Source organism: Barbus barbus, assembly GCF_936440315.1.
Source record: "Barbus barbus genome assembly, chromosome: 21".
In the NCBI taxonomy this organism is placed as follows: domain Eukaryota; kingdom Metazoa; phylum Chordata; class Actinopteri; order Cypriniformes; family Cyprinidae; genus Barbus; species Barbus barbus.
This window is the reverse complement of record NC_136749.1, coordinates 28549833-28577391: the sequence shown is the minus strand read 5'-3', so window position 1 is coordinate 28577391 and position 27559 is coordinate 28549833. Positions and strand designations below refer to the sequence as shown.

The 27559-nt window shown below is 33.3% G+C and overlaps 2 protein-coding genes across 2 annotated transcripts in view; one reads left to right on the top strand and one right to left on the bottom strand.

Annotated features, from left to right (window-relative positions):
• Positions 1 to 255: 255 nt before the first annotated feature.
• LOC306887707 (free fatty acid receptor 3) lies at positions 256 to 1227 on the top strand (the record flags this gene model as incomplete). Its single annotated transcript, XM_079445672.1, has 1 exon — positions 256 to 1227. The coding sequence occupies one exon, from the start codon at positions 256 to 258 to the stop codon at positions 1225 to 1227; it is 972 nt and encodes a 323-aa protein (XP_079301798.1).
• A 15390-nt stretch (positions 1228 to 16617) lies between these two features.
• The window catches only part of iglon5 (IgLON family member 5), a 176926-nt gene continuing 165984 nt past the window's right edge, over positions 16618 to 27559 (bottom strand). Inside the window, exon 8 of the mRNA XM_079445670.1 lies at positions 16618 to 18534. Coding sequence (XP_079301796.1) covers positions 18434 to 18534 — 101 coding nt within the window. The 3' untranslated portion in view covers positions 16618 to 18433. The remainder of the gene's footprint in view (positions 18535 to 27559) is intronic.

The following is a 27559-nucleotide window of genomic DNA, read 5'->3' as shown; positions in this document are numbered from 1 at the left end:
AAAAATGTGGAGAAAGCATGGTTTTAATTTTAAATTAGTGACTAAGAATCTTTAGGATTGCTAGAAACTTCCAGGCGAGTGTGTTGGGGATCAAACTCTGCACAACGTCCGGTCCTCTAGGAGCAGGAGTGGACACCCTTGATCTATATTACTGACATTTTTCATGGTTTTAACACTGCATCAAATTTCCAGGACTGAAACGTCCAGCTCTGCTGAGGCCTCCTTCTCCTGTGGACTGTATGGAACCCAGCAACCATGCAAAACTGTGATTATTATCTGTGCCTCACTGTCTACATCGTCACCTTCATCACCGGCTTCCCGGCCAACGTCTTGGCCTTCTACACTCTCAGCCGCAAGGTCTGGAGAAAACCGGCACCCATTGACATCCTCCTCCTTAACCTGATCATCTCAGACTTGCTCTTCCTCATCTTCCTCCCCTTTAAGATGCAAGAAGTGGCCAACAATATGGTGTGGAATATCCACTACTTTCTATGTCCGCTGTCTGGTTTTGTCTTCTACATGACCATCTACAACAGCACCTTCTTCTTGACCGCGGTGAGCGTGGAGCGCTATCTTGGTGTGGCGTTTCCAATCCAGCACTCCCTGTGGAGAAGACCCATCTACGCCGTGTTTGCCAGCATCTTCATTTGGGTGCTTTCCATCCTCCATCTCAGCATCGTCTACATTGTGCCCTACTACGACCCATCCGAGATGGTCCCGCCATCCAGGAACGTCTGCTACGAGGGGTTCACCGACGCTCAACTCCAGATCCTTTTGCCCGTACGCTTGGAGTTATGCATTGTCCTTTTTTGCGTTCCCTTACTTATTTGCAGCTTCTGCTATATAAACTTCATCCGCATCCTTTCGAAGCTGCCAAACATCGGCCGGCGGAGAAGGCTGAGGGCGATTGGATTGGCTTTGGGAACATTGTTGGTGTTTGTGCTCTGTTTTGGACCATACAACGTCTCCCATGTGGTCGGCTTCATAACCAAGTCAAGCCCTGCTTGGAGAGACAAAGCTCTTCTTCTCAGCACGTTCAATGCTTGTTTGGATCCGATTATTTTTTATTTAACTTCTGCGGCTGTTAGAAACACACTTGAGGCGATGATGAGGGGCATTTGGGGTAGATGTTGGTGCCCACAAATCCTATGGAGCTCCAGGAAGGAACCTCCTGAAACTGAGAAAAACATTCTCCCAAAGCCACAGGAGATCATGAACGCACTTTGACCAGGAGTTTTTCATTTAGGCCAGGGATCGACCGTGCAATTATTTTCTGTACACAAATGCAGCATGGTAAACTTTACTCCACTTCCTTGTAAGACGGAGGCGACAAAGAATGCCAAAACAACACAACTCACTGTGTACATAGAGACCGAATGAAGTGCCGGCAAACAAAGGATAAACTCCCTTTTGTATAGTGTGACCTCATCTTTATAGCAAACTTGCCATCATTCACTTTATTGAATATAAACAGACAGCAGTATGAGTACATTGATCACCGGGATAAACGAGCCACAGCTGTCGGCCGTATGAAGGTCAACAGAAGCGCCGCTCTCAAGCACGTCACGTAAATGTTTGAAAGGTTTTCACTTCTAAAGGCCGATGCTTTTCTGGAAACTGACAGTGTGGTTTACTGATGGTTTGTGTACGTGTTTGATGGAGGATGCATGATAGACACGTCTTCATTTCAAGTGTCCTGGAAATGGCAAACCTTGCACCACAGGAATGAATGGTGAAATAAATGAAGAAAATGAGCCCTGTATAGTAATTCCTGATTGATTTAAAGATGAAGTGTGCCGTTAAAATACTTGCTTTCATGTTAAAATAAGTAAGCCAATATATAGATTGATTCCCCTGAAGTGTTAAGACACATGTGGCCTAAATAAATAAATAAAAAATATTATGTCTTTAAATATATTTCAAAATACAAATAAAAAATATATATTTAATTTATATATATATAATTTCTGGCACTTTCACGACATTGTTTCCCTGTGTCTTTGAAAACTTTAACCTTATTTTGGCAGTTCTGTCACTAGTAGCACAAACTCCACCTTTAAATGCATTATTTATATATGTAAATAATGAAAATGTGACTGTATTATTATTGTACATATTGTTCCAAAGAAACTGTACAAAGTGTCATTTACTAAAATATTAACTGTATTATATTACAGTAAGACTGTGCCAAATGATTAAATCATCATGGTTTCTTTTATGTCATAAAATGTTTATGGCATATTTCCTCTTAGTCCGTAATAACTATTAACCACTAGTCTCGTGTCTCTACAAACGCGACAAATATTTGCAAAGGGTTATTGTCTTTGACAGCCGGACAGGAGTGTACATACAGATTCAGGAGTACGTGTGGAGACGGGAAACACTCAAATGTTTGGCTTAGTTTCTCATAGAGCATCATTCAGGAAACATGTTGATGTAAACAGTTATTGCTCCAGTTTGGAGGTGAATTCTGTAATAATGAAGAGCGAGGTGGAAGGATGTTTGACTCGCCACATATACAGAAGTGATCTGGTGTATTTCCTCTCATTTCACTTCAGCTAGTTTCACAAAAGCCAGACGTTTGACTGCTGGCATAAATTCTGGCCCATATTAGAGCTTATTTGGGCCAACTCATTCAGAATATGTCAGTCTCCATGAACAGATGTACATACAAAGAGATGGAAATATGTCTGCACTTCTGTCTGTGGAATAATCAGTACTTATTACATTAAGATGGATATAAATTCTGATCATAGTTTGAGAACAAATTTAGAGCATCAAGTATTTTATGTATTTGAGCCTGGCAAACTTTTTTTTTTTTTTTAATTATTATTAAATCCTTCTATTCATTCATTCGTTCATTTATTTTATTTTTGAATTGAATTCACAAAACTTTCTTAATACAATTCTAATCCGATCCCACTTTTTATTTATTTTATTATTTTCTAACAGAAAAACAAAACAAAACACTGATCTTAAACATCACTACAAATAATGTAAACTTGTCTTAAAGATATTTGAAATATTTTATGCATTTTTTGGGTTGCCTTGAATAATGAATATTAAATGCTACATCTGATATTACATAATTTTATTAAATGAGAATTTCACACACTTTACATTAAATAAATGATTGGCAGGTGGTTGCTAAAACAATTATAATAACTTGACAAATACTGAAGATTTACCAGTGTATTAGACAAGGCAACACCATGAGTAGGATAATAAATGATCAGATATCAAAGGCTGTTATTTCATTCTTACGAAAGAAATGATGTTCTTAAGAAATTTATGAGAACTTTTCAAGAACTGTACAAGAAGTTCATAAGAATTATCTTGTGAATCCAACTCCAGAACATTAATGGGCATGAGTGTGTAAAATGTGCAATTATAAAAAAAAGTCTCATTTCACAGACACATCAAATGTTATCTGTATATGAGCATCTGATTTAACCGAACCTATCTGTGATCTCATTTACACCAGTTCTGTTTAAGACATCTAATATTCTTTAACGTTTCTGCACAGCGTAAGATTCATAATGCTGTCAACTTTATTTCAGGATCTAACCGCTATACATCAAATAAACGATTTCCATTTTCTCACAACTACCATCTCCACCATTACCTGCCCACCTGCAGTAATAAATACACTCAGCCTGGAAATGACTCCAATTTTGAGCATATTCAAGCATCCAGTCACCTCACTGGGGTTTGCTTCTAAAAAAACTCAAGGTCTGAGTGTGTGAAGGACTTTCAGGAGCTGAAGAGATGAAATATAGTAAAAGGTGACTTAATATCCATATGCATATGGAACAATGAGTTTCTATGCGTCATCTCAGGTTAGTCCAGAAATAACTGTAATAAAATACTGTTACATTGAGATGTGACGTAATGTGTTGCTCATCCACCCTAGAGCATGTAAACTAAACTCCTTAAAGGAACAGTTCGGACAAAATTGAAAATTTGTTGAAAATGTACTCACCCTGAAATCATCTGAGATCCAGATGAGTTAGTTTCTTCATCAGATTTGGAGAAATGTAGCATTCCATCACTTGCTCAGCAGTGAATGGGTGCCGTCAGAATGAGAGTCCAAACAGCTGATAAAAACATCACAATAATCCACACCACTCCAGTCCATCAGTTAACATTTTATGAAGTGAAAAATGCATGTTTGTAATCCATAATCCATAATTTTGCTTCCTCCAGTGAAAAAGTCGTCTGGTCTGAATCAGGAGCGAAATATGCACTGTTTACAAGTGAAAACAGTTTAAAATAGCTCTAAACTAATATGTGGCTGGGTTTTGATGTGAGGGAAAACAGGAGATTTTTCACTGGAGCAAGCGTTATTATGGACTCATATTTTAGCCAGAAGCAAGGGTTTAAAGTTAAATATGTCTTAATAATGGATTTGTTTCCTCAAAACAAGTAGCTTTTGTCTTCTCAAGATGTTAACTGATGGACTGGAGTGGTGTGGATTATTGTGATGTTTTTATCAGCTGTTTGGACTCTCATTGTGACGGCACCCATTCACTGCAGAGCATCCATTGCTGAACAAGTGACGTAATGCTACATTTCTCCAAATCTGATGAAGAAACAAACTCATCTACATCTCAGGTGGCCTCAAGGTGAATGCTTTTCAGCAGATTTTCTTTTTCGGGTGAACTGTTGCTTTAAACACATTTCGTGTGACAGTGGCGGTGACATACAGTTGTGTAATTAGGGTCAAACTCTTTCTGTGTGGATCTGGGATCCTGTCCACTGACAGACCTCGGTAAGCAATGAGACGTGCTGCGGAGTCTTTTGTCGGTGGATGACACACAGCAGGCTCCTCTCAGCTGTGTTTGGATTAGTGGGAAACTTTAGGAGAAGATGGGCTCTGGAGGGTCAGCTGGAACAAGCCAAAGATAAACACTAATGCGTTCACAACGGGAAAAACTGCAGAAGCTGAGCATCCTCCGCCGCTTACGTAACTGCTGATTAAATATCGTTGGCTAATTCGATGATGCTTTCAGCTAGTGCAGTGCTTTTGGACCCATTGTACCATATTTAAATTGATTTAGCAGATTTTCCCTCACAATCAAGTCTCCAGGGATGTTGGGAAATCGTAATTACGCCGTGATGTGCGTTCAAGTGATTTTGTTTGGAATAAAATGGACACGTTGGGCAATTTCTTTCACTTCCTGACAAACGCAGGAAGCTTTTAGCACCAGCGCGATATAATGAAGAGCAAAGGATGCGCATTAGGATTGTAATTGATGCTTCATCTGGGTATTTTATCATTCTCCTGCAGCCACAGAGAATGATGGATAAGCGTACAAACCTAGCACAAAAGAAAATGTATTCAACCTTCACTGTCTGTACCAATTTGCTGTAATTTTCTAATTAACAGACCCCCCTCAGCAAGATAAAAAAAACATAATTACAACATTGTTTTAATGAGACAAGTTCACATGAAAATCACTCTGACATGATCAATCAGAATCAAACTTTTGTTCACATCTTTCAAAAGTTTAGGATCACTACGATGTTGTATGCATTAAATCTGAATACATTAATCAAAAATGCATTTATAATGTTACAAAAGTTGTCCATTTCAAATAAATGCTTTCATCAGCATATTAGAATGATTTCTGAAGGATCATGTGATCATGTGATACTCAAGACTGGAGTAATGATGCAGCAAATTCAGCTTTGATCACAGCAATCAATTACATTTGAGCATATATTCAAAAAAACTATTATTTAAAATAGTAATAATATTTCACAATATTTGACTTTTTAATTTATTTAAGCAGCAAAACTGTTTTGGACATTGATAATAATTAGAAATGTTTCTTGAAAATGCAACATTTTTCACAAAAATAAATTACATTTGACAATATATTCAAACAGAAAAGAGTTATTTCAAATCATAATAATATTTCACATATTTTGACTATTCTCTGCTTTGTTGACCATAAGAATGTTCTTCCAAAAGTACAAAATCTGAAAGTCAAACTTCTGAACATCAGTGTAGCTGCAGAATTAACTTGACTTTGAAGAAATTATTCAAATAAATGGAAATGAATTCTTCCTAAAATTTATATTGCAAAACTCAAATACTCAGATGAGTGTTTTGACAATAAAAGAATCAATAAATTGATACTGATCCTCTCTGTTTGAGGGGCTTTTTGCACTAGTGAGATCAGTGGAAAGAGACAAATGAAGGATATGACACAGAACACACACCTACAGCTGGATCATGTCACACACACACACACACACACACACATGTTGGGTTTCCATGTTTTATGGGGACATCCCATAGGCGTAATGGTTTTTATACTGTACAATCTGTACACCAAACCTACACCTAAACTTAGCCCTCACAGGAAACATGCTGCATTTTTAGATTTTCAAAAAACTTTATGTTGTATGATTTATAAGCTTGTTTCCTCATGGGGACCAAAAAATGTCCCCACAAGATTAAGATTTACTGGTATTACTATCCTTGTGGGGACATTTGGTCCCCAGGACGTGATGAATACCAGGTGCACACACACACACTCTCTCTCACTCTCTCTCACTCTCTCTTTCTCTATCTCTCACACACACCTGACAGTAAATGAGTCTTGCGAAAGCGCTGGTGGTTTTGTTGAGTTAGCCGAATGTAGAAATCAGATTAGCATCACGTCCATTCAGAAAGATTCAGTTCAGTATTTTATAGCTGTCGTTTCACTTCTCTTTTTGAGTCAGCCCAGATTATTCCAGGAAGATCTTCAGTTTCTGTCAAAATAGAGAACTAAAACCAAATTAGTGGCTTTTATTTCTGATGGTGGTCTCTTTGAGGTTCAGCCTTCCTGTTTGTTCACAACACATTTACGGTATACTGTCAATACACCCACTACTGGGAAAAAGTATAGCACTGTCACATGAAGACATGAAGATGTCTGGAGATGTTTTAGATCAGGGATTCACGAACAGCTGAACCCCTTTGACCTACAATAATTATATGAATAAACCCTGAATTTTAAAGCACATTTTTCAGTCATTTAACAACACATTTGCATGTCCACGGTTGTCTGATATTGGGTAACTGTCACACGATGGGCCAGTAAACAAATTCATTATTATAATTATTATTATTATTAAATTATTTATTATATGGAATATTAAAGTGTTTTATTTGGATGGATCTTTTTTGTAAATTATTTATTATTAAAATTATTTATTAATTGTAATTACTATATGTACATAATTATTAGTTATATTTTAGATATAATTGATCATATATAAGTAATAAATCCATTATTATATGGATTATTAACAATCCAAATAGGGTGTTTTATTTTGATCTTTTTCTTTTAAACTCATAGTTTATTATTAATATTATTTATTAATTTATTATTATTTATTATTAATTTTAATTATTATAAGTATTTAATTATATATGAATATTAAATTAATTATATATTATTATATGGATTATTAACAATCCAAATAAAGTGTTTTATTAGGATTGCTTTTATTTTCAAATGATTTATTATAATTTATTATTAATTGTATTTTTTTATTTATAGTTTAATTTTAGCTAATTATTGTGTTGATATATAATTACTAAATTAACTATAGATATTAAATGAATTATTATATGGATGATTATCAATTTAAATAAAGTGTTTTATTTGTACTATTTGTATTTTAAAATTATTTATTAAGTTATATTAAATTATTATTATTCGTTATTATAATTTCAAATACTTATTATGTGTATATAATTATTCACTTAAATATAAATATTTTGTATTTTTTTAAAATGCATGTTTTATTTAATTACTTCATCAACTCCTGAACCCCGGTTTGGGAAATTCTGGATTTGCCTTATACTGTATATACATTTTAACGTAAAGTTTTACCTAATTCTTTTTCCGCAGTACATCTTGATGAAAATGTCTTAATTCATCACTAGTCACATGTTCAGCTAAGTTCAGGTGTTCGGCCTTGACGCTTCCTACCTCAGAAAACCACAAACAGCACAACATGTAAAATGTCACAGAATCAGGTCTGTTTTCTTTAATGAGCCAGTCCCCCGATGTTTTAGAAATGCAACTAGAAAATGCCAGCCTCGTTTTCTTCCAACAAACAAAGTGTGGATGTAAATACGAATCATGGCTAGAGAGGCATGATGGATTTTCATGAATTCACAATCATTAAAAGCAAGATGAATTGTGCATTTTTATTTGGCTATTTGACACTGTTGACCCAAATCTAAATTCCTCATGCTTTTGAATAAAGTTGATAAAATGCATTCCACCGAATATTCTGAATTAAATCTTGTGAACATTAAAAGGTGAAAGCTTTTGAACATAATTGGATAATTTCATGCTCATGCAATATTATTCCCCGCGGCGGCTTGCAAAACAAATAAAGATGATATCAAAGGATGTAAAAAATACACTAAAGCCACAGCCCTGCACTTTGAGGAAGAGATAAAAAAAGAAAGGGGAAAATAAAACAGCATAGACCGTGAAAATGATTTGAAATTCTCTTTCGAAGAAAACAGATGAAGTGTCATTATTGGATGCCAAAATACTTTCTCACAACTCTTAAATCTGTCATAGACTGATGGATAGAAGATGCAAACTTCTTGATGCTTTTAAAACACTGATGATCTTGTTGCTGCTATGGTGTGTAAATGACACGTCACATTCAAAGCAATATAGAAATAGTCTTCATTTGTTCCAAACCTGTATGACTTTCTCTCTTCTACACACAGAATGACAGGTTAATCTCTGACATTTGCACACAATGAAAGATGATGAGGCTTCAAAAAAAAAAAGCACCATAAATGATGATTGATCTGTGAATAATGCCTTAAACATTTCAGTCTGCTCCTAACATAAAGCCTGAAATATAGTGCACACTACTTAAAGGTGGTTTTAGGGCATTTGTTGGAGTGGGAAAGTCTTGATTCAATTTTATCATAAAAAATTCCACCAACTTCAGCATAAAAACTTTAGTTCAGTCGCTGCTTTAAATGTTTAAGCATCACACAGGCCTGCATCTTGAGAGAGAAAGTTCTAAAATATCAAGAAAAAATATTTAATGCACTTATCAAAATAAGTTGCAGTGAAATGTTAAAAAAGTTAATTTATCATTTAGCTTACACTGTGCAAAGTAGTGGGAAAATAGACCATTTAATGTCAAAAACTTTTTTTTTACACAAAATTATTCATAACATTTCCCCAAAATTCTGTTTGAATGTATAAAACACCCACAGATGTAGCAGAAAACATTGCAATGCTTGTATTTTCCTCTGTCGCTGACCGGAATTCACACAAATGGCTGTCGAGAGCAATAATGTGACAAAATGCACTTTTTTTTTTTTTAAGTGTGAAGTGCTTGAGCAAAACAGACACTACTTTGGGAATCAGCAGACCAACATTAGTAGGAAGTGTTGTATTTCGTTCAGCAGATTTGAATTAATCTGACTTAAAAAGCAAGATAAAATTGGTTAAAGTAATGGAAATTTATTTTTTAAAATGTATGTTTTAAATTTCTATTTCATTACTTTCATTGTTATTATATAATCATTATTATTTAATTTAATTGATTTATTTTTATTGTATTTGTTGTCTGTCTTCCACAGAAGAAAGTCATGACGGAGTGAGTAAATTCTGAATCTTACTGTGTGTAGTCAACTAGCACGAAGTCCTTGTGAGACGTGCATCTTGTGTGTTGGAGGAAACTACAGCAGCGTCACTCGAAGCCACAGAGACCTTAAAATAACCCAGATCAGCAACACACCAAAGAAAACACAGCGACTCACAGCAGCGTTATGTTAAAAACAAAATTGGCTTTATTTTTCTCCTTCCATTTAAATTCTTGACTTTTTTTCTCCTTTTTGTGGATTAAAAAATTTACACACACCTAAAAACAAAAGACAGGGAGAACTGTAAAACAAATGACGTTCAAAGAAACGGTACATCACAGCACAGAATGCGTCGTTGTGGAAGACAACGCTCTGTTATTTTCCGCTGTTCTTCAGTTGCGTCATTGATTTCTCGAAGACAGTTATAAGGGGGATAAAATCCATTTGTCTGAAACAGAATCACGACCCATCATGCCTGCCGTAAGAAGGCCGGAGAATGTACAGACATACACACACTCACACTCACACACACACACAAACAAATGGCTATATTACAGAGATACTGAGGTGGAGGTCTGGAGGACGCTGGGATCGGGGTGATTTTGGCTGGAAAGGCCACTAAGTCCTTCAGAAAGCAGCCGAAAGTGACGTCCCGATCTGCGCAGAAACAGCACGTGTTGTTGACATTGGGCGAGCGTCGGAATAAAGCGCTTATTGAAATGCGCCGCGGTGGCTCCATCACCCGCTGCTTTCTGAGGAACTGGCCCTCTTATGTCTTCTTAATGCCTGTGCGCTGTTCTGACAACTTAATTAGTCCTAATTATGCACATTAGTAATTAGTGAATTCTTATTCAAACATGTGCAAATGATTGACATAAAACCATCTGTTTCTTGTAAATCCCTCAGATGGATATACTGTGAACACAGGACAACATCTATCTATCTATCTATCTATCTATCTATCTATCTATCTATCTATCTATCTATCTATCTATCTATCTATCTATCTATCTATCTATCTATCTGTCTGTCTGTCTGTCTGTCTGTCTGTCTGTCTGTCTGTCTGTCTGTCTGTCTGTCTGTCTGTCTGTCTGTCTGTCTGTCTATCTATCTATCTATCTATCTATCTATCTATCTGTCTGTCTGTCTGTCTGTCTGTCTATCTGTCTGTCTATCTATAGGCTACTACATGCATCAAATATTGTTATGCATGCATCATAACTGCACTCAAAAAATAGGCTTAAAGTTCATATTTACACATCTGAATTGCATATGAAACTTCCATGCATTTAGATTGCACAGTTTAACATAACGAATTAATTAACTTAATGTGATGCATATTTGTCAGTCATACATAAACGAAACGGGTCAGATTTATTTTTAAAAAGGCATAAAAATGGCATAATTTATTATAAACTATTCCCAGTGGTGCTTTAGTATAATTTAAATATTCATTTTAATTTGTATTAATATTTTGAAATTTTTTTATTTTAATTTTGCTTAACGTTTTAGTAATTTGGTATGTTTATATATATATATATATATTATATATAACACATTTTTAGTACAGTTTTAGTTTTTAGCCTTGGCTATTAGCTGTAAATTTGTTTATATTTTAATTTTACAATTTATTTTTAGTTAATATTTATTTCAAGGAACAAAAATGATTTAAAAATGATTTATTATTAATTATTTGCATATATTTAATTTTATTTAAAGGATCATATTTTCAAAATGCATTCATTCAAGTGGTTTATAATTATGTTTATTGTGAAAATAAATTTATTCAGGTAAAAAGTATGAACATGGTTAAAATATGGCTGTAGCTGTGTAACAAGCAATATTCAATTAGTTCAAATGTATGAAATAAACAAATTAGATTTATTGCTGATAAATATATAAACCAGGTATATGCAATTCAAATACATAAATCTGAAATTTAGGCGTAAATATTTTATGAGTGTATCTTTAGCCTGTTTTTGGCTCCTTTGACTCAAAACCATCTCTATAAGGGCTCTAATGACGCATTTTTAAAAAACGTACATATAGAGTTCAGAATGCACAAAATCGCATAAAATGCTGAAAAACAGCAAGATGCCACAACGGTCAAAGACAGATACGCTGTCTTTAAAATGCAGTGTCTATGGTGCAAGACACAACATGTTCTTTGCTGTCATTTTTCTCTTTCATGGTGAGGCAATATTGTTTAGAAAGTGAAGTAAACTGTTGACGTTTATAGCCAAGTATCTCAACAAAACCTGAAGCAGTTTTAAATTTTCCTGAATTTGTAATGAGAACAATCTTGCGACATTAGTGATACACAGTACCGATAACAAGCTTATATTCTCACAATTTATGTCCTTTTCATACAATTTACAGTATCTGACTACTAATAATTGGACTATCTATCATTCTGCCGTCTACTTCTACATGCAAACTGTCTCGAAATGTTGTCTCCAGATACACAGTATCAATAGAAACTGAGTTTCTATTCAGTTATCAAGGGCTAATGCAACGCAAACAAAAACACATGCAATACTGAAAGCAACTGCGTAAACTGGCCTAAAGTGGCTGTTTCCTCATGTCAGGCTGGTTTTAGACAGGTTATGAGAACTGCTCAGGTTGGTAAACCACCAGGTCAACTAGCTTGGTCAGGTTGGTATACCAAATAAACCAGGTTTAAAACCACTTATTTAACAGGGAAAATGCTAGTCGACATATCTCAACCTAGCATCTTCTGTTCCTAAATAAACAAATTCTATCTTAATATAACAAATATATTAAGTAATATATATATATTAAAGACTAAGGAGAGCTAGCCGTGCAGTTTTTGTGAATTAAATAAATGTACAATGTACATAAAACTACTAAAAGCATCATGCAGAGTGATTTGGCACTGCCATCTAGTGGCCAACTGGATAAAGCAGCTTTACTGTTTTAACTTTTACTGTTAAATAACACTATGACAATTGATAATTAGTCAACACTGTGCAGTACTGACTTCTAATCTGCAATAAATCCACTTTTATATAGGCAGACATGAGCAGCATTTGAAAAATGTTATGATTTTTACTGTTCAGTCACTGAGTTATATAAGATAGTACCTCCAAAGTCAAAGTAAACCGCAAACAAAAGCACTATGACATCTTGTGCAATGATCTAGAACAAACCTGAAGGAATTATAGAGATAATCAAGCAAATATTTGACGATGAACTGTTAAACTACTTCCTTCCATCTCGGTTTAATATGCACAGACAACTATAAGTAAGCCGTTAGTAAACACAGACAAGGCAAGTGTTTGGGAACTGGACAGAAAATGCATTTACAAGCACGGTTTGTTGGGCAGAGTTTTATTTAAGTTTGTGATTTAATTAAAATATTTTTCACAGCTAATTTCCGTGTTAGACAAACACCTAGTTTTTATGTGCCTTGATGCTTTCTACTTTAACTGCTTGTGTTGAGCATTTTCTAGCTTTCAGACACAGCCAAGGTCACAAAATATAAGAGAATGTAAAAGGTAAATGTGTCTTTTAACAGTCTATATATATATATATATTTTTATTTTTTTTAGATATAAAAACACAATTACCTTTATTTTTTAATGGCGGAGAAAAACCTTGTGTGTAATTTTAGAATCGCAAGATATAAACTCAGAATTACAAAATATAAACTTGCAATTGTGAGAAAAAAAATCTGAACTGTGAGATAGAAACTGGCAATACTGAGAAGAAAAGTCTTGAAATGTGAGATATAAATTCAGAATTCTGAGAAAAAAAGTGCGAATCGTGAGATATAAACTTGAAATTCCAAGATGTAAATTTAGAATTTTGAGAAAAAAATTAGAATTGTGAGAAAAAAAAAGGCATATCTCAATTCTGTCATTTTATTACCCCTCAGAATTGCAAGATATAAACTTAGAATTGTGGAATTCTGAGGAAAAAGTCAGAAATGTGAGATATAACTTTGCAATTCTGAGAAGAAAAGTCCAAATTGTAGGATATAAACTCGCAATTACCTTTTATTTTTTAATTTTGAGACATAAATTGAGAATTGCAAGATATAAACTCAGAATTCTGATATATATATATATATATATATACTTGCAATTCTGAAAAAACTGAATTGTGAGATAACTAGCAATATTGAGAAGTCTGAATGAAAATTGAAAATTTTGAGATGCAAACTCGAAAGAAAAACGAAAAATCAGAGCTTATATCTCACAATTCTGAATTTATATCAAGCAAAAGTCAGAATTTTGAGATGAAAAAGTAACAATTGTTTTTTTTTTAATTGGCAGAAACAGGCTTCCTTATTATCCGGCACTGAGAAACCTTTCAATCAGCCCCTGTCCGACCCGTCTTCCACGCCAGACCTCTATCTCAGTCCCCTCTGAATGTGAATCACGAGGGGAAATGATCCCGACACCAGCAGCGCTCCATCACGATAATCACACATCCATAGAAACTCCACTCAAAACAGACATTTACATGCGTTATACCCACACCGAGAATTGCAACGACATTTCATACTTTTTTTTCTTTTGCTTACTTATATTTGAGGAGAATACATGTACACAGAGATGATCGGTGGACCTCGAGGGCAATGCTAACGTGAGTATGATAAGAAAAGCGTGAAGCAGACGAAAGCGGACTGACAGCAGGATAAAAAGTTTAAGAGACGAGAAAAATCGGAAAAATCACCTGCTTTTGTGCTTGAAATCAAACCACATACAGGGACGGAAAAAGTATTTCGACACTTAAAAGTCGTTTAAGTGTCATTTAAGCATCCAAATACTTTTTTGTGCCCACTGTGTAGCCTACTTATACTAAGCAGTATGCAATATCTTTCATCAGTGCACAGAGTACGAAATGCACAGTCTTCAGCATTCATTAATAACAGCATAGTGGCCCCTCAGACTTTAAATTGGACTTTAAATAGGTTTCGGCTTTATTCCGGGGTTATTGCTGGCTGGAATGCAATAATGAAGCACATATTCAGGGAGAACATTATCGTATTAGAGTATATACAGCATTAACATTGCAAACTGAACGGTCAGCGCTCATGCAGGTCATTGCGAACGGTTGCATAAAGCAGCGCAGTGGCCGCAGCGCGTTAAGTCGCGCGCCGCTGCTTTACGTCAAAGCCTCTTCGCCGCGTGCTCTTAAGTGGTGGTTAATTAGCCTGTAGGGGATCGGACTCCACATCGGGCTCGAGACTCAAAGGCACAGCTGTCCTTGAAGAGGATTCTGTCAGCGCCCGGACTGAGCTTGATTTATGAGCTCTGCCGCTCACCAGATGGGGGACGGAGAGAATATGACGCTCCGCTTGCTTAGCGAGTCGCAGTCGCTGGCTAATCACATCTTTATCTCCCGCTAATCTGATTCTGAACGGGAACAAAGAGGCGGCACATAGAATCTAGTAGCCTACTGTGTTCCATTCAGCTCGGACTGTTGGATTTTCCAACTCCCTACTTGGTGCAATCCAACGCAACTCCGAGTCAGACGTGCAATTTGGAAATTTGTGCAGAAATTCAGATACAGATGTACAGGATAAAGAAAATGCACTGTTATGAAAAAAAATCTGGTAGATATTGGGAAAAAAATAAGAAAATTTTGTTCACATGTTTTATTAAATTATGCTGTAAATTACAAATTTATTGCCTCGATTTTATTCAAGTAATTAAACAATATAAGGATTTTTATTCAATTAATTAAAAAATATAAGGACTTAGTAAGACATGGCCACTATTTACTAAAAAAGGGAACAAATAATGTGTCCACTATTTACAAAAAAGGGAACGAATTAGTACACTGTAAAAAAAAAAGAAAAAGTTGAGCCAACTTCAAATTTTAAGGCAACCAGCTTCAGCAGATTTTTGAGTTTTCTCAATTTATTGTTTTGTTTATTCAACAAAAAGTTGAGAATCTCCTACAAAAATAAGTTGAGAGAACTCAAAAACTTGCTGAAGCTGGTTGCCTTAAAATTTTAAATTGGCTCAACTTTTTTCTTTTTATTTTTTTTACAGTGTACAACATGGCCACGATTTACTAAAATGAGAGAACAAATTAGTAGGGCCTACGATGTGGCCATGATTTTCTAAAAAAAGGAACAAACTGGTATGATGTCGCCACTATTTACTAAAACAAGATAACGAATTAGTACTATAGTATAGTACACGTGGCCACAATTTACTAAAATGAGAGAAAGAATTGTGGCCGATGTGGCCATGACTTACTAAATAACTAAAACGAGGGAACAAATTAATTATGATATATGTATTTTTTCTGCAATTCATGAGCAGGGCTCTGTACAAAATGTTGCACATCTACAGAACTAATGCTAGCATTGCATAGCATCGCAATTTTTTTGCGAGAAGACTGCTGACGAAAAAACTGTAAATTGCCATTTTCTTTCCTTGTATGTCATTTTCCAAACATAATACATGCGGTAAATGCATGCATTTTTTGGTTGCAACTAGATATCACAGGAATATCCAACAATCGTCTCTGAATGGAACGCAGCATGGCACTAACACGACCGTAGGGAACCGCAGGATACTGAGGGTTTTGGCTATGTCATCGAGGCAGACATGAGCATTACATCATTACTGCAGAATATATCATACATTACAGTCATCAATAGCATGGAAAAAATACAGTACACATTTGAAATGATATTAGAACGCCTACACGCTAGAGTTTACAATACAAATGCACTGAGCTCAATGGGGATGGTGCATGACAAAGACGGTGGACAAATGCAACGGTTTGAAAATGCAACACTGCACTTTGTACTGTATATTTGTTCAATTTGTGTTTCTACGCCCATTTTCACATGCTCAAAACAGATCCGTCTAGCGTGTAAGCGCCCTAACATTTCACTGATTGCTCTCTTTTATGGACGAGTCGAAATTACTTCTGTTTTAAGACAGTTAATCATGGTAAAACAGAGCACGATACTTCAAAAAGTTTTTTTTTTTCTTTTTGCCGTTCGATGAATTCAGTGATTTTTAGTACAAAATATTTTCACACACATGGCTTGCGATCAGCTCTGACGGTTTTTTTTCTCACATGGAATTACTATCATATTTATTCAAATACTTATTAACATTGTCATCATCATCATTATCATCATCATTATAATCATTATTAACACCAAAAAGGTAATAGCAGTTAACCTTGCAGATTAAAATGTACACAGTGCAGGGGGTTAAAACGGGGGTCGGTGCAGGAAGTGAGGTCACAAGAGGGACATTTTTCTAACCGGTACATGCTATCCACAAGCAACAAGAAGTCAATGAACCGTTTCAGGCCAGGAGATGCCAGAAACTTCTGCTGCCTTCAAGTCTTTGTGGAAAGTTCCTACTTACGAGTTGCAACGACGCTTTTGAATAATACTTAAAAGTTGCACGCTTCTCAGTTACAGTGATGCATTGAAATAATACTGAAAAGTTGCACCCTTACTTATGAGTTGCAATGATGCATTCATATAATTTTGAAAAGTTTAACTCTTTTAATTTACAATGATGCATTTAAATAATTATGAAAAGTTGCACTCTTTTAATTGACAATGATGCATTTAAATAATTATGAAAAGTTGCACTCTTAAGAGTTGCAATGATGCATTCAAATAATACTGAAAAGTTGCACTATTACTAATGACTTGCAATTATGCATTTAAATAATTGGGAAAAGTTGCACTCTTATGAATTCCAATGATCCATTCAAATAATTCGTAAAAGTTTCACTCAAGAGTTGCAATGATGCATTTAAATAATTATGAAAAGTTGTAGTCTTTCTGACTTTTTAAAACTATTTGCACGTTAAAAATGAGTTTTAGCGGATGGGTGATGTCTACAGCTGTAGTTTATTTTATTAACCAACATTCGACAACCAAAAAGTGTCCAAATACTTTAATTTCCAGCACTACATCTATTTTTTATACTTTGCAACTAGTTTGAAAAGTAATTTAAAGCACTTATCTTTTTTAACTTTCCGTCAAACACAGGAAAACAACACTAAATGTGTACAAACTAAAACAATCAATAACAATGATTCTCGGCTAATAATGACAGCTCAGTTGTAAATCTCGTAAATACGATCGTTCCATCGTGACTTAAAGGCAGCAATATCCTCCAAGCTGAAAGGCTGAAACAGAGAGGCTGATGGGAAATGTAGTTTTTGCCGCTGGAATGAGGGGCCTCTACTGCATATATATTTACACTGAGTGTGAAGGACCGACGATCTGAGTGATGGACAGACTGAGGACAATATGAGGGCTGGACGCGGGTCAGACGTTTGCTTTGGGTCGAGAGCCCAAATGAACGCTAACAAGGGGCCGAGATGACACGGCCCTCCTCGCTAGAAAGAAAACATGTGGTTTGACATCATTCATAGTAGCTACGCACGTGAGAATGCATCACCGTTCAGCTCGGATCTCTGCGTCGGGATCCGACGGGCTCACTGGTGAACAGCTTCGAGGGGGTCACCCGAACATCGCAAACGTCATCGTTGACACGTCACTTTACAACCAGCATGTCCAGCACGCACATCAAGAGACACCCAACTGGCATTACACTTGTCGTTCACATCATTTGCATCACATTTCAAGTTTGGACGATAAAAGGTGACCATCGTTGGTGACGGGAGGGAGGAGTGAAGCGGTGATATGCGACCGGGCGTGAATGGGAAGAGGAAGGAATGACCGAGTGATGTAGCGATGGCTCCTGGATTAATGCATAATTTCTTTTTGTTCACAGTGATGGGTTCGTATTTAAAGACTCCTTCCGAAGCGGGAAAGTTTTAGACCTTCATCAGAACAGAGATGGAGAGGCAGAACCACAGACCGACTCCTGATAAACGGCCGTTCAGAGACGCCGCCCCGCCGTACACGGCCCCGGGCCCTAGAAGAGCAGAGAGAAGCAGACGTGAATAGGGTGAATGAGAGATAACCTTTTTTTTCCTTATTTAATTTGCCCCACTTCTAAAGCAAATTTCCTGTTTGGCTGATGTCTTTATTTATTTTTTTTATTGATTTTGTCTTTCACTAGAAAATAAGTCAGATTATGCAAGTTTTCATTTACTTTAACCTAATTTAATAGCATTTTGTAAAGGCTTGATAAATCTGTGTATAGTGCATATAAAACAGAATGCAAATGTATTAACAAATAAATTCAAATAATTTTGACAAGAATTTAAATAAAGTTAAAATTGCTTTTTTAATGATAGATTTTTTTGTTATATTTAAATTGAAAAATAAATTATAAAAATAAAAATAAAACGCAACGAGTAAAATACAGTAAAATGATAAAAAAACTTTAATTTATTTACTGTATCTTTCATGAAAAGTAGCTGGAATAAACAGTACGGTTATATATATGGTATAATGCATATAAAACTTTACATTTATCTTTACTTTAACTTTAAATACATTACATGTATATAAAATAACATGTATATAAATTTTTTTATGATTTTTTTTTATTATAATTAAAACGAAAAATGATTAAAAAAATGCAACAAGTAAAATACAGTAAAATGATAAAATAATGAATTTAAAATGTTTTTAATAGTGTTTAATGTATCTTGCATGAAAGTAGCTAGAATAAACAGTATGGTTAATTAAATGGTGTAATGCATATAAAACACATTACATGTATATAAAATGACAAAAAAATTATATTTTAATAAAATAGCTTTTTAAATTACATATTTTTTACAATTCTTTTTTATTAAAATTCTAAATATTTGCATAAAATAAAATAAAAATTATAAATAAAATGCAAGATGTAATATACAGCAAAAACGTAATACATTTAAAATAATTTACTATATCTTACACAAAGAGTAGCTAGAATAAACAGTACGGTTGTTTATATGGTATATTTTAATAGCACTCCTGAAGGATTGTTATAGTTTATTCACTTTAAAACGGTCATTTCATGACAAATCAAATTTTCTTTTATCTGTCAAACTACAATAAAAGTAATAAAAGTATTTGTGAATACATACACTACTGCAGCCTCAAAAAGTGAAAAAATATAATATATTACATGCAGCAGAAGACGATGATCATGAAAGAATAAATGAAATGAAAGAAATTATAGGAGAAAATAACAGCATAGGGGTTTGGAATGACATGAGAGTGAACAGCAGGATTTCTGTTCCCTGGTGAGCTATCCTAAGCCCGACAGCGGTGGGACAGATGTTTCTTCTCTGAAGGATGAAGATAATGGTCTGATGGAAATGTGAGGCCAGACAATGGCGTGGCAGCGACATGAACAAGAGAAGATGCATGGAAGTGATGGCAGGTGACTCATCACGGGAAAACTGGCCCAGATAATGGGAGACGGAATGAGACGGACGGACTCGCTTACAATGGTAATGTGTGAGGGGAGGAAAAGGCAGGAATCACTCACTGTGGACTGAAATGTGAAGAATGGAGGGAGAGAAGCCACTGATGACTTCCTGGGGTAACAGGACACAACGGAGCGGGAACAAACGAGGGGAGACATAATGGGCCGGAGAAGAGAAAAGACACGAGGAACCGAAAAGATGCAAGAAACTGTTAAATTTCAGACCGGCAGGACAAGAAACAGATGAGATGGATATGGAGCATCGTGACGCAGCTCTATGCCAGTTTTAGTAACACGGGTTGTGCAAAGGCCCTGCTGTTTATTGCTAATGAGCTATAAAAGCATTATGTAAGCGATAATGTACAGCCAGCCACAAACAATTACACCACTCTCTGGAATATTTCATTCTGATTGGTCAATCACAGCATTCTGCAGACAAACATTTTTATATAATGACACTAAACTGTATAATTGTTCACCTGGCTAAACATTTTCCTTCATATTTGTGTTAGTTTAATGTGTCTCATAGCAATCTGCATATATATATATATATATAAATATATAAATACTTAAGAGAAATATTAGCAAAACATTCATTTATATTTATAAAATATAAAACATTATTTGTAAATATTCATAATTGAATAATAAATATTTGAGTCTGTGTATGCCATTTGTCACAAAGATTTGTTTGTCACCAATGATAAATATTTTCTAGATTTAAATACTTTTTTCTTTTAAATAAATGCATACTTAAAAAATACATATTTATAACAATTATTCATAATTATTTGTTTATAAAAATATAAATATAATTTATAAATATTTAAGTCTTTGTGTGCCATTTGTCACAATGGTTTGCCATTAATAATCATAAATATTTACTATATGAAGAGTTCATTTGCAAAAACAGATAACTCATGTTGAAATCATAAGAAATCATGTTTTTTCATTGTGCTTTCCAATTAATCTCAATCAAACTGCAGTTGGGTTATTTTCACTTAAAATAAACTAACACAATAAAACACAAATACAACATGATAACATAATAAAAATGTTTTTTGAAAATATAAAAAAACTGAGTTATCTGTTTTTGCAAATAAACTCTTTATTACTATAAATGCTAAATAAATAAATAAATAAATACATAATTCATTAATATTTGTTTATAAAAATATAATTGTTTATACATATTTATAAATATTTAAGTCAGTGTGCGCCATTTGTCACAAAGGTTTGTTTATCATCACTCATAAATATGTACTATATTTAAATATTTATTTCAATCAATCAATCAATCAAATCAATAAATATTTGTTTATAAAAATATATAAGTCTATGTGCACCATTTGTCACAAAGGTTTGTCATCAATTACAAATATTTAATATATTTAAATATTTAAATACATATTTAAATACTTAAAAATATTTCTAAAGTAATAAAAATACTTAAATAAATAAATACATAAACAATTATTCATAAAAATTACTTATACATCTGTTTTAAAATTATAATTTGATAATATTAAAATTAAATAATAATAATAATAATAATAATAATACAATCAAATAAATTATTTGTGAATATTTATAAATATTCTATAGTTTATGCCATGTGTGCCATTTGTAATGCAAGGAATGTATTATGTATTATCAAAATTTATTTGACTATTCAATGCTATTTTTGTGCATACAAATCTAACCCTTTTAATATTATAACAATTAAAATATATGCAATCAAATATATTTTAATTTTCTTAATTATACCATAAAAATATATGCAATCAAATAAAATATAAAAGATTACAAATAATGACAAATAATTAAAAAATGTATTTTACTTGTTGCAAAAAAAACATTTTAGAGCATAATTTTGATAAATATGAGATATATATTAAATATTTTTTTTTATATATATTTTCTATAGGGCTTTATCACACAGCCCTAGTTTTGAAAGAACAGTGGAGGTTTGAGAGTTTTGTTCATTGAATTATGGCAAAATAAGAAGCATTTGTGCACGGTGTGAAAACTGGAGCAAACGTAAGATGAAAGCCTTGCATAAGCACAAACGCTCTCTGTGTTGTGCAGCTCTATATGCTCAATCACTCAATGTTTGGCTCCTTCCCATAAATCCTGGCTTTTCCGTGACCTGTTCCTCCTCCTCTCTGGGTTTTGCTTGCTAAGATCTTTGCACTGAGCGTTCCAGCAGAAACTTTTCCACCGAGAGCTCTGCCGCCCTCTCACTTAGAGCGGCCCAGAACGCGGTCAGACTCTGAAGTTATGCTGTTACGTACAGCATTTGACTTTGTGCTGCTGCTCTTGTTTTTGTGCTTAACAGCACCTTCATAGGTTACGCTTAGGGTCAGGAAGAGCGTGAACCTCAAATCGAGTGAAGCTGTCTGTTCTCAAGAGGAACCGGAACATAATTTATCACCAGAGACTAGAAATGCAGAAGTTTAAAGGCTTAAAAGCATATGTCAAAGGTTTTTTCAGCAGGAAATGCATCAACAGAATAGAAATCTGCACTTAAATATTTTAATACAGCAATTAAGCAACTTGCTGGCTGACTAGCCGAACTTAAATATATGAATAATATAAAATGAACTGTTTCTGGGAGATTTGTTCGAAATTTGTCCATATATTAATAATATTTATATGACGCTTTTGCTAAATAAATGGTATTTTATGAATAGCAGCCATATATGTCAGCAATATACATTTTCTTTATATATTCAATTTTATTAACACATTATATGTATACATAAAACTATATGTTTTACCATTTCTAATAGGCTTCACATGTTTTTACTTCATATGACAATATATTTAATATTTAAGTATATTTGTGCCATTTGTCAATGATTTGCTTGTTTTGACAATCCTAATATATACACACGTATATACATTTATACATATATATATGTACACACAAACACAAATATATATATATATATATATATATATATATATATATATATATATACATATATTTTAATATTCATAAATATTTGTTTATAAACAACTGTTCATAAATATTTAAGTCTATGCGTGCAATTTGCCAAAAAGATTAGTTTTTGTCATCAATCATAAATATTTACAATATTTAAATATTTATTTTAAATAAACAAATATAAAATAAATATTTCTAAAAAGTATTCAGAAATATGTATTTATAAATAATTATAAATAATTCCGTATATATCATTATAAATAATTGTTTATAAAAAATTTAATGTGCCATTTCTCAAAAATCAATACAGGAAAAACATAACATGATTGAAGTAATAATAATTTTTTTTTTTGCTATGTATTGTTATTTCCGTGCATACAAATCCCATTCTTTTTAAACTATAAAATAATATGAAAATAAATAATGTAATAAAATATAAAATGCAAGTAAAAATGAAAAATATTTTTGAGAAATGTAATGTATGTACATATATTACACGTGCGTATGAACAGAGCACAGTAATTATGGCTGAGCAAATTTAAGGACCTCATAAAGCAGATTCAAGAAACTAATGAGGCATAAGTACAACAAAATATCTGAATGGAAATCAAACAGCACTACGTGAAATACTAATGCTGATCATTTTTGCAATGATTGCAGCGGCAGAACTGACATACTCGCCAGGCTAATTGGCTGTTTATGCTGTGTGTGCTTCATTTGGCTATAGATATACAGTGCAGTTTGATAACATTCATCGTTAAGTATGTAGGAGCAATCAGGATCTAACTGCTACACAAAACGAGTAAACGGCTGTGGTAAATTAGCCTCAGCAGAGCAAGAGGCTTAAATTAATGAAATATTCACAACCGGTTGTTTCATACGTTCATTTGCTAACTAGCAGCAGTTTCCTGTTGCCTGCAGAAAACCTTCCTCTTTCTCTATAACCGCTCGCTTTCCCTGAAGTCATTAGAAACATCATCTCCTGCTGCACAGAACTGCTTAAACCAGACCAATGTGGTCTGCTGGTCTTGTAATTGATAGTTTTCATCAGGTCTGCCTGGAAAACTAGATAAAACGTCCAAGAAAAACAGAAAACCACCTTGGGCTGGTTTACATAGTTTGATTTTCAACATTACGGAGACATTTCTTTTTGGGTGAACTGACAGATTTAAAATACTAAAAACTTTAAAATGGAAATGAAAAATATAAAAATAAAACCTGCTTCAAAATATAATAATATAATATCATATAATTCAAATTACTTAAAATAAAATAAAAATGGACTAAAATAAAATATAAAAACTGTATTTTAGCTAGTTTCACAACATTTCTCATTTTAATTTAGTTTAACTTGATGTACTAAAATAAATAAAACTTAAAATGTAATACACACACACACACACACACACACACACACACACAGTATAAAACTGACAAAAACGCACAAAGCTATTGGAAATACATTTTAAATGTAAAACTTTAAACAATTAATTCAAAAGAAAACAAAAAATATAAAAATAAAAAATGCTTCAAAATATACAACTAATATTAATTAATCTCATCCAAAATAAAAGTTTTTGTTTGCATAATATATGTGTGTACTGTGTATATTTATTATGTATATATAAATACAAACACATGCATGTATATAATTTGAAAATATTTACATGTATATACATTTATATTGTTATATTTTATATATTTAATATATAAACAACATATTTTCTTAAATATATACATGAATGTGTTTGTATTTATATATACAAAATTAATATACACAGTACACACACATATATTATGTAAACAAAAATGTTTATTTTGAATGCGATTAATCGTTTGACAGCACTAATATTAATGCAATATATTAATAACGTAATATAATGTAAATATAATTTTAATAAGAACTATAATATTATTTCAATATTATCCTAAAAATATTGTGGTGAATTATACAAAACCAGTCAAGAATATGATGAAGTCATGCATATTTCACCCCAAAATCGAAAGAAATAATGTTTTTTGTATTATGACATACATTTTTTTACAAGTGCACATTTACACACAAATGGCCAATATCATAATGCTACCATTACTGCAACATGAAGTCATAATAATAATGATGATATTTAGGTGTTAGTACATCGTGGTACTGTCTAAAATGTATGCTCATTTAAACAGAAGAGTCTTTGTACTAGAGTAATGAGAATAATGGGAGTTATAAAGAAAACTCAGAAGACAAGCATTACAGTAACGAGGACTTTGGGGGGAAAACATGCTTAACTGTCATGAACATAATGCATATGCATGATAAAAATCTTATCAGGCTTCATTTTTGATGCACAATATAGTTTCTTATTTCTTTCATTGGATCTTAGGGTGAAATGTTTTCATGAGATTCCTGCGTTATCACTAAAGCAAGCTGCTCCATTAATGCCGCTAGCGCTAGTGCATTAAACAAATAGTCTCTCTGTCTATAAAAAAATAATATAGTAATATATATTATTTAGAAAACAACAGTGAAAAAGCTCAAGTACATGGAAATCTGTACTGATGTGATCTGTTATCGTGTCCTTGTTGTTTCATTCAGCCTAGGATTTTTTGCTATGAGAGATGAACTGTTTTCAGACATTTTACAGTCAGACAATGGAAGCTTTCAGTAAACGCTCAAACACAGAACGTGTTTTATAGGATCCCTCTATTACTTGACATTGATGTTCTGTAGTGGATAAAAGATATCTGCTGTAGAAAAACTTTAATTCAGTTAATAAACACTTTGGGCGCAACAAACTTTAACAAACTCTCATGCAGCCTTCAAGCTGTGCAAGTCTGAACTTAATTCATTTTAAATTGTGAATGTTTGCTTCAGTACACGTTTTGAGTACTGAGGAATAGGCATTTCCCATCATTCTCCATCCCAGCTAACAGGGAATACTCTCACAACTTTGTTCTCTAAAAGTTATGAACAAATATTCTTCTTGTAACATTAATAGAAAGTTGTCTGGGTTTTAATAACAAAAATGTAATTGTTACATTGTCACAGCTGAACATTTTTTCAACGTTGTGACTCAGGATGTTCAGAGAACTGTCAAAAGTAACGTTCCCTTAATGTTTTCTTTAACTTTCACATTAGTGAACACTAGAGAAAACATTAAGGGAACATTCCATTTTATAATTCTGCAAACGTTACGGGAGTGTTACATTTGAATGTTGTCTAAACGTTCTGAAACACGCAGTAATAACATTTAAAAATATGTTCTATGAATGCTTTTCTAATGTTCCCATTAAGTTTTGAAAAGGTTATTTTTTATGGTTTTTAAACATTCAAAAGATCCAGTTTTTAAAATATTTTAAAAAGGTTATTTTTGAATGTTCTCTGAATGGATTTCATAAATTAATGGCAACATTAGCAAAGCGTTCCCAGAATTATAATTTTTTAAATGTTATTGCTTACTACGTTTCAGAACTTTTAGAGAATATTCAATAGTAACATTTCCATAATGTCTGCAAAATAATAAAATGGAAAATTCCCTTTAATATTTTCTCTAATGTTTACATAACCAAAAAAGGTTATTTTTTAATGCTCTCTTTAAAACATTTTCATAACTTAATGGAACGTTAGGAAAACGTTCTTAGAACATATTTTATATGTTTACTACTTGTTTCAGAACTTTCTGAGAATATTCAAAAGTAACATTTCCGTAATGTTTTCATTGAACATTCCCTTAATATTCTTCCATAACCATTCCAGAGAACATGCAAAAATTCACCTTTAAGAACAAAGATGTAAATGTTTTAAAAAAACAACTTAATGGGAAACGTTCTTAGAACATATTTTAAACAATATTACTTACTACTTTTTCAGAACATTCAGAGAACATTTAAAAATAACATTACCATAATGTTTGCAAAATGATCAAATGGAACATTCCTTTAATGTTTTTAAAAATGGAACATTTAGAATGTTTAGAGAACATTCCAAAATAATCTTTTCATAACTTAATGGGAACATTAACAAAACGTTCTCAGAACACATCTTTATTAGCTGGGATGGTAATAAAAGACAGTTAAAATACAAAATAAAGCATGAATTTCACACCTAATGCACATCATTGCTTTTTGTTTTTGATGCATTAGTGGTAAACAAGCTTTATGAAGAAGTCAAAAAGAGAAAAAGAAGTATGAAATTATGTCATTCATTCACAATTTAAATAAATTCAGAAACTTCCGAGCTTACGCATGTGAATTTTCCCAGCAAGGCAGCAGTCGTGTACACATTGTCTATGTGTGTCAAAAGTCACAAACTCTTTCAAACGCTTCACACTGCAATTGAAGTTTGTTCAAGTTATGCATTATTAAAAAGGTTGAAAATGATGCACTTTGCTGAGCATACAGTACTAGACCATTTGCTTTCTAGTACCATCAACGGACACACCGCTATTATCTGTCTACGGTGAAGCTCGACGTGAAAACTAGCCTCGGGGAGCAGGAATTGCACGTTCACTTATTTTGTACAGTGGAAAGTCACTTCCTGCAGGGTGTTTATTTATCCTTGACTTTATGCCTTTGTAGATTTATGAATGTTTCGAGAGCACAAAAGCGAGCGCTGCAGAGTTGGAGTGGAAT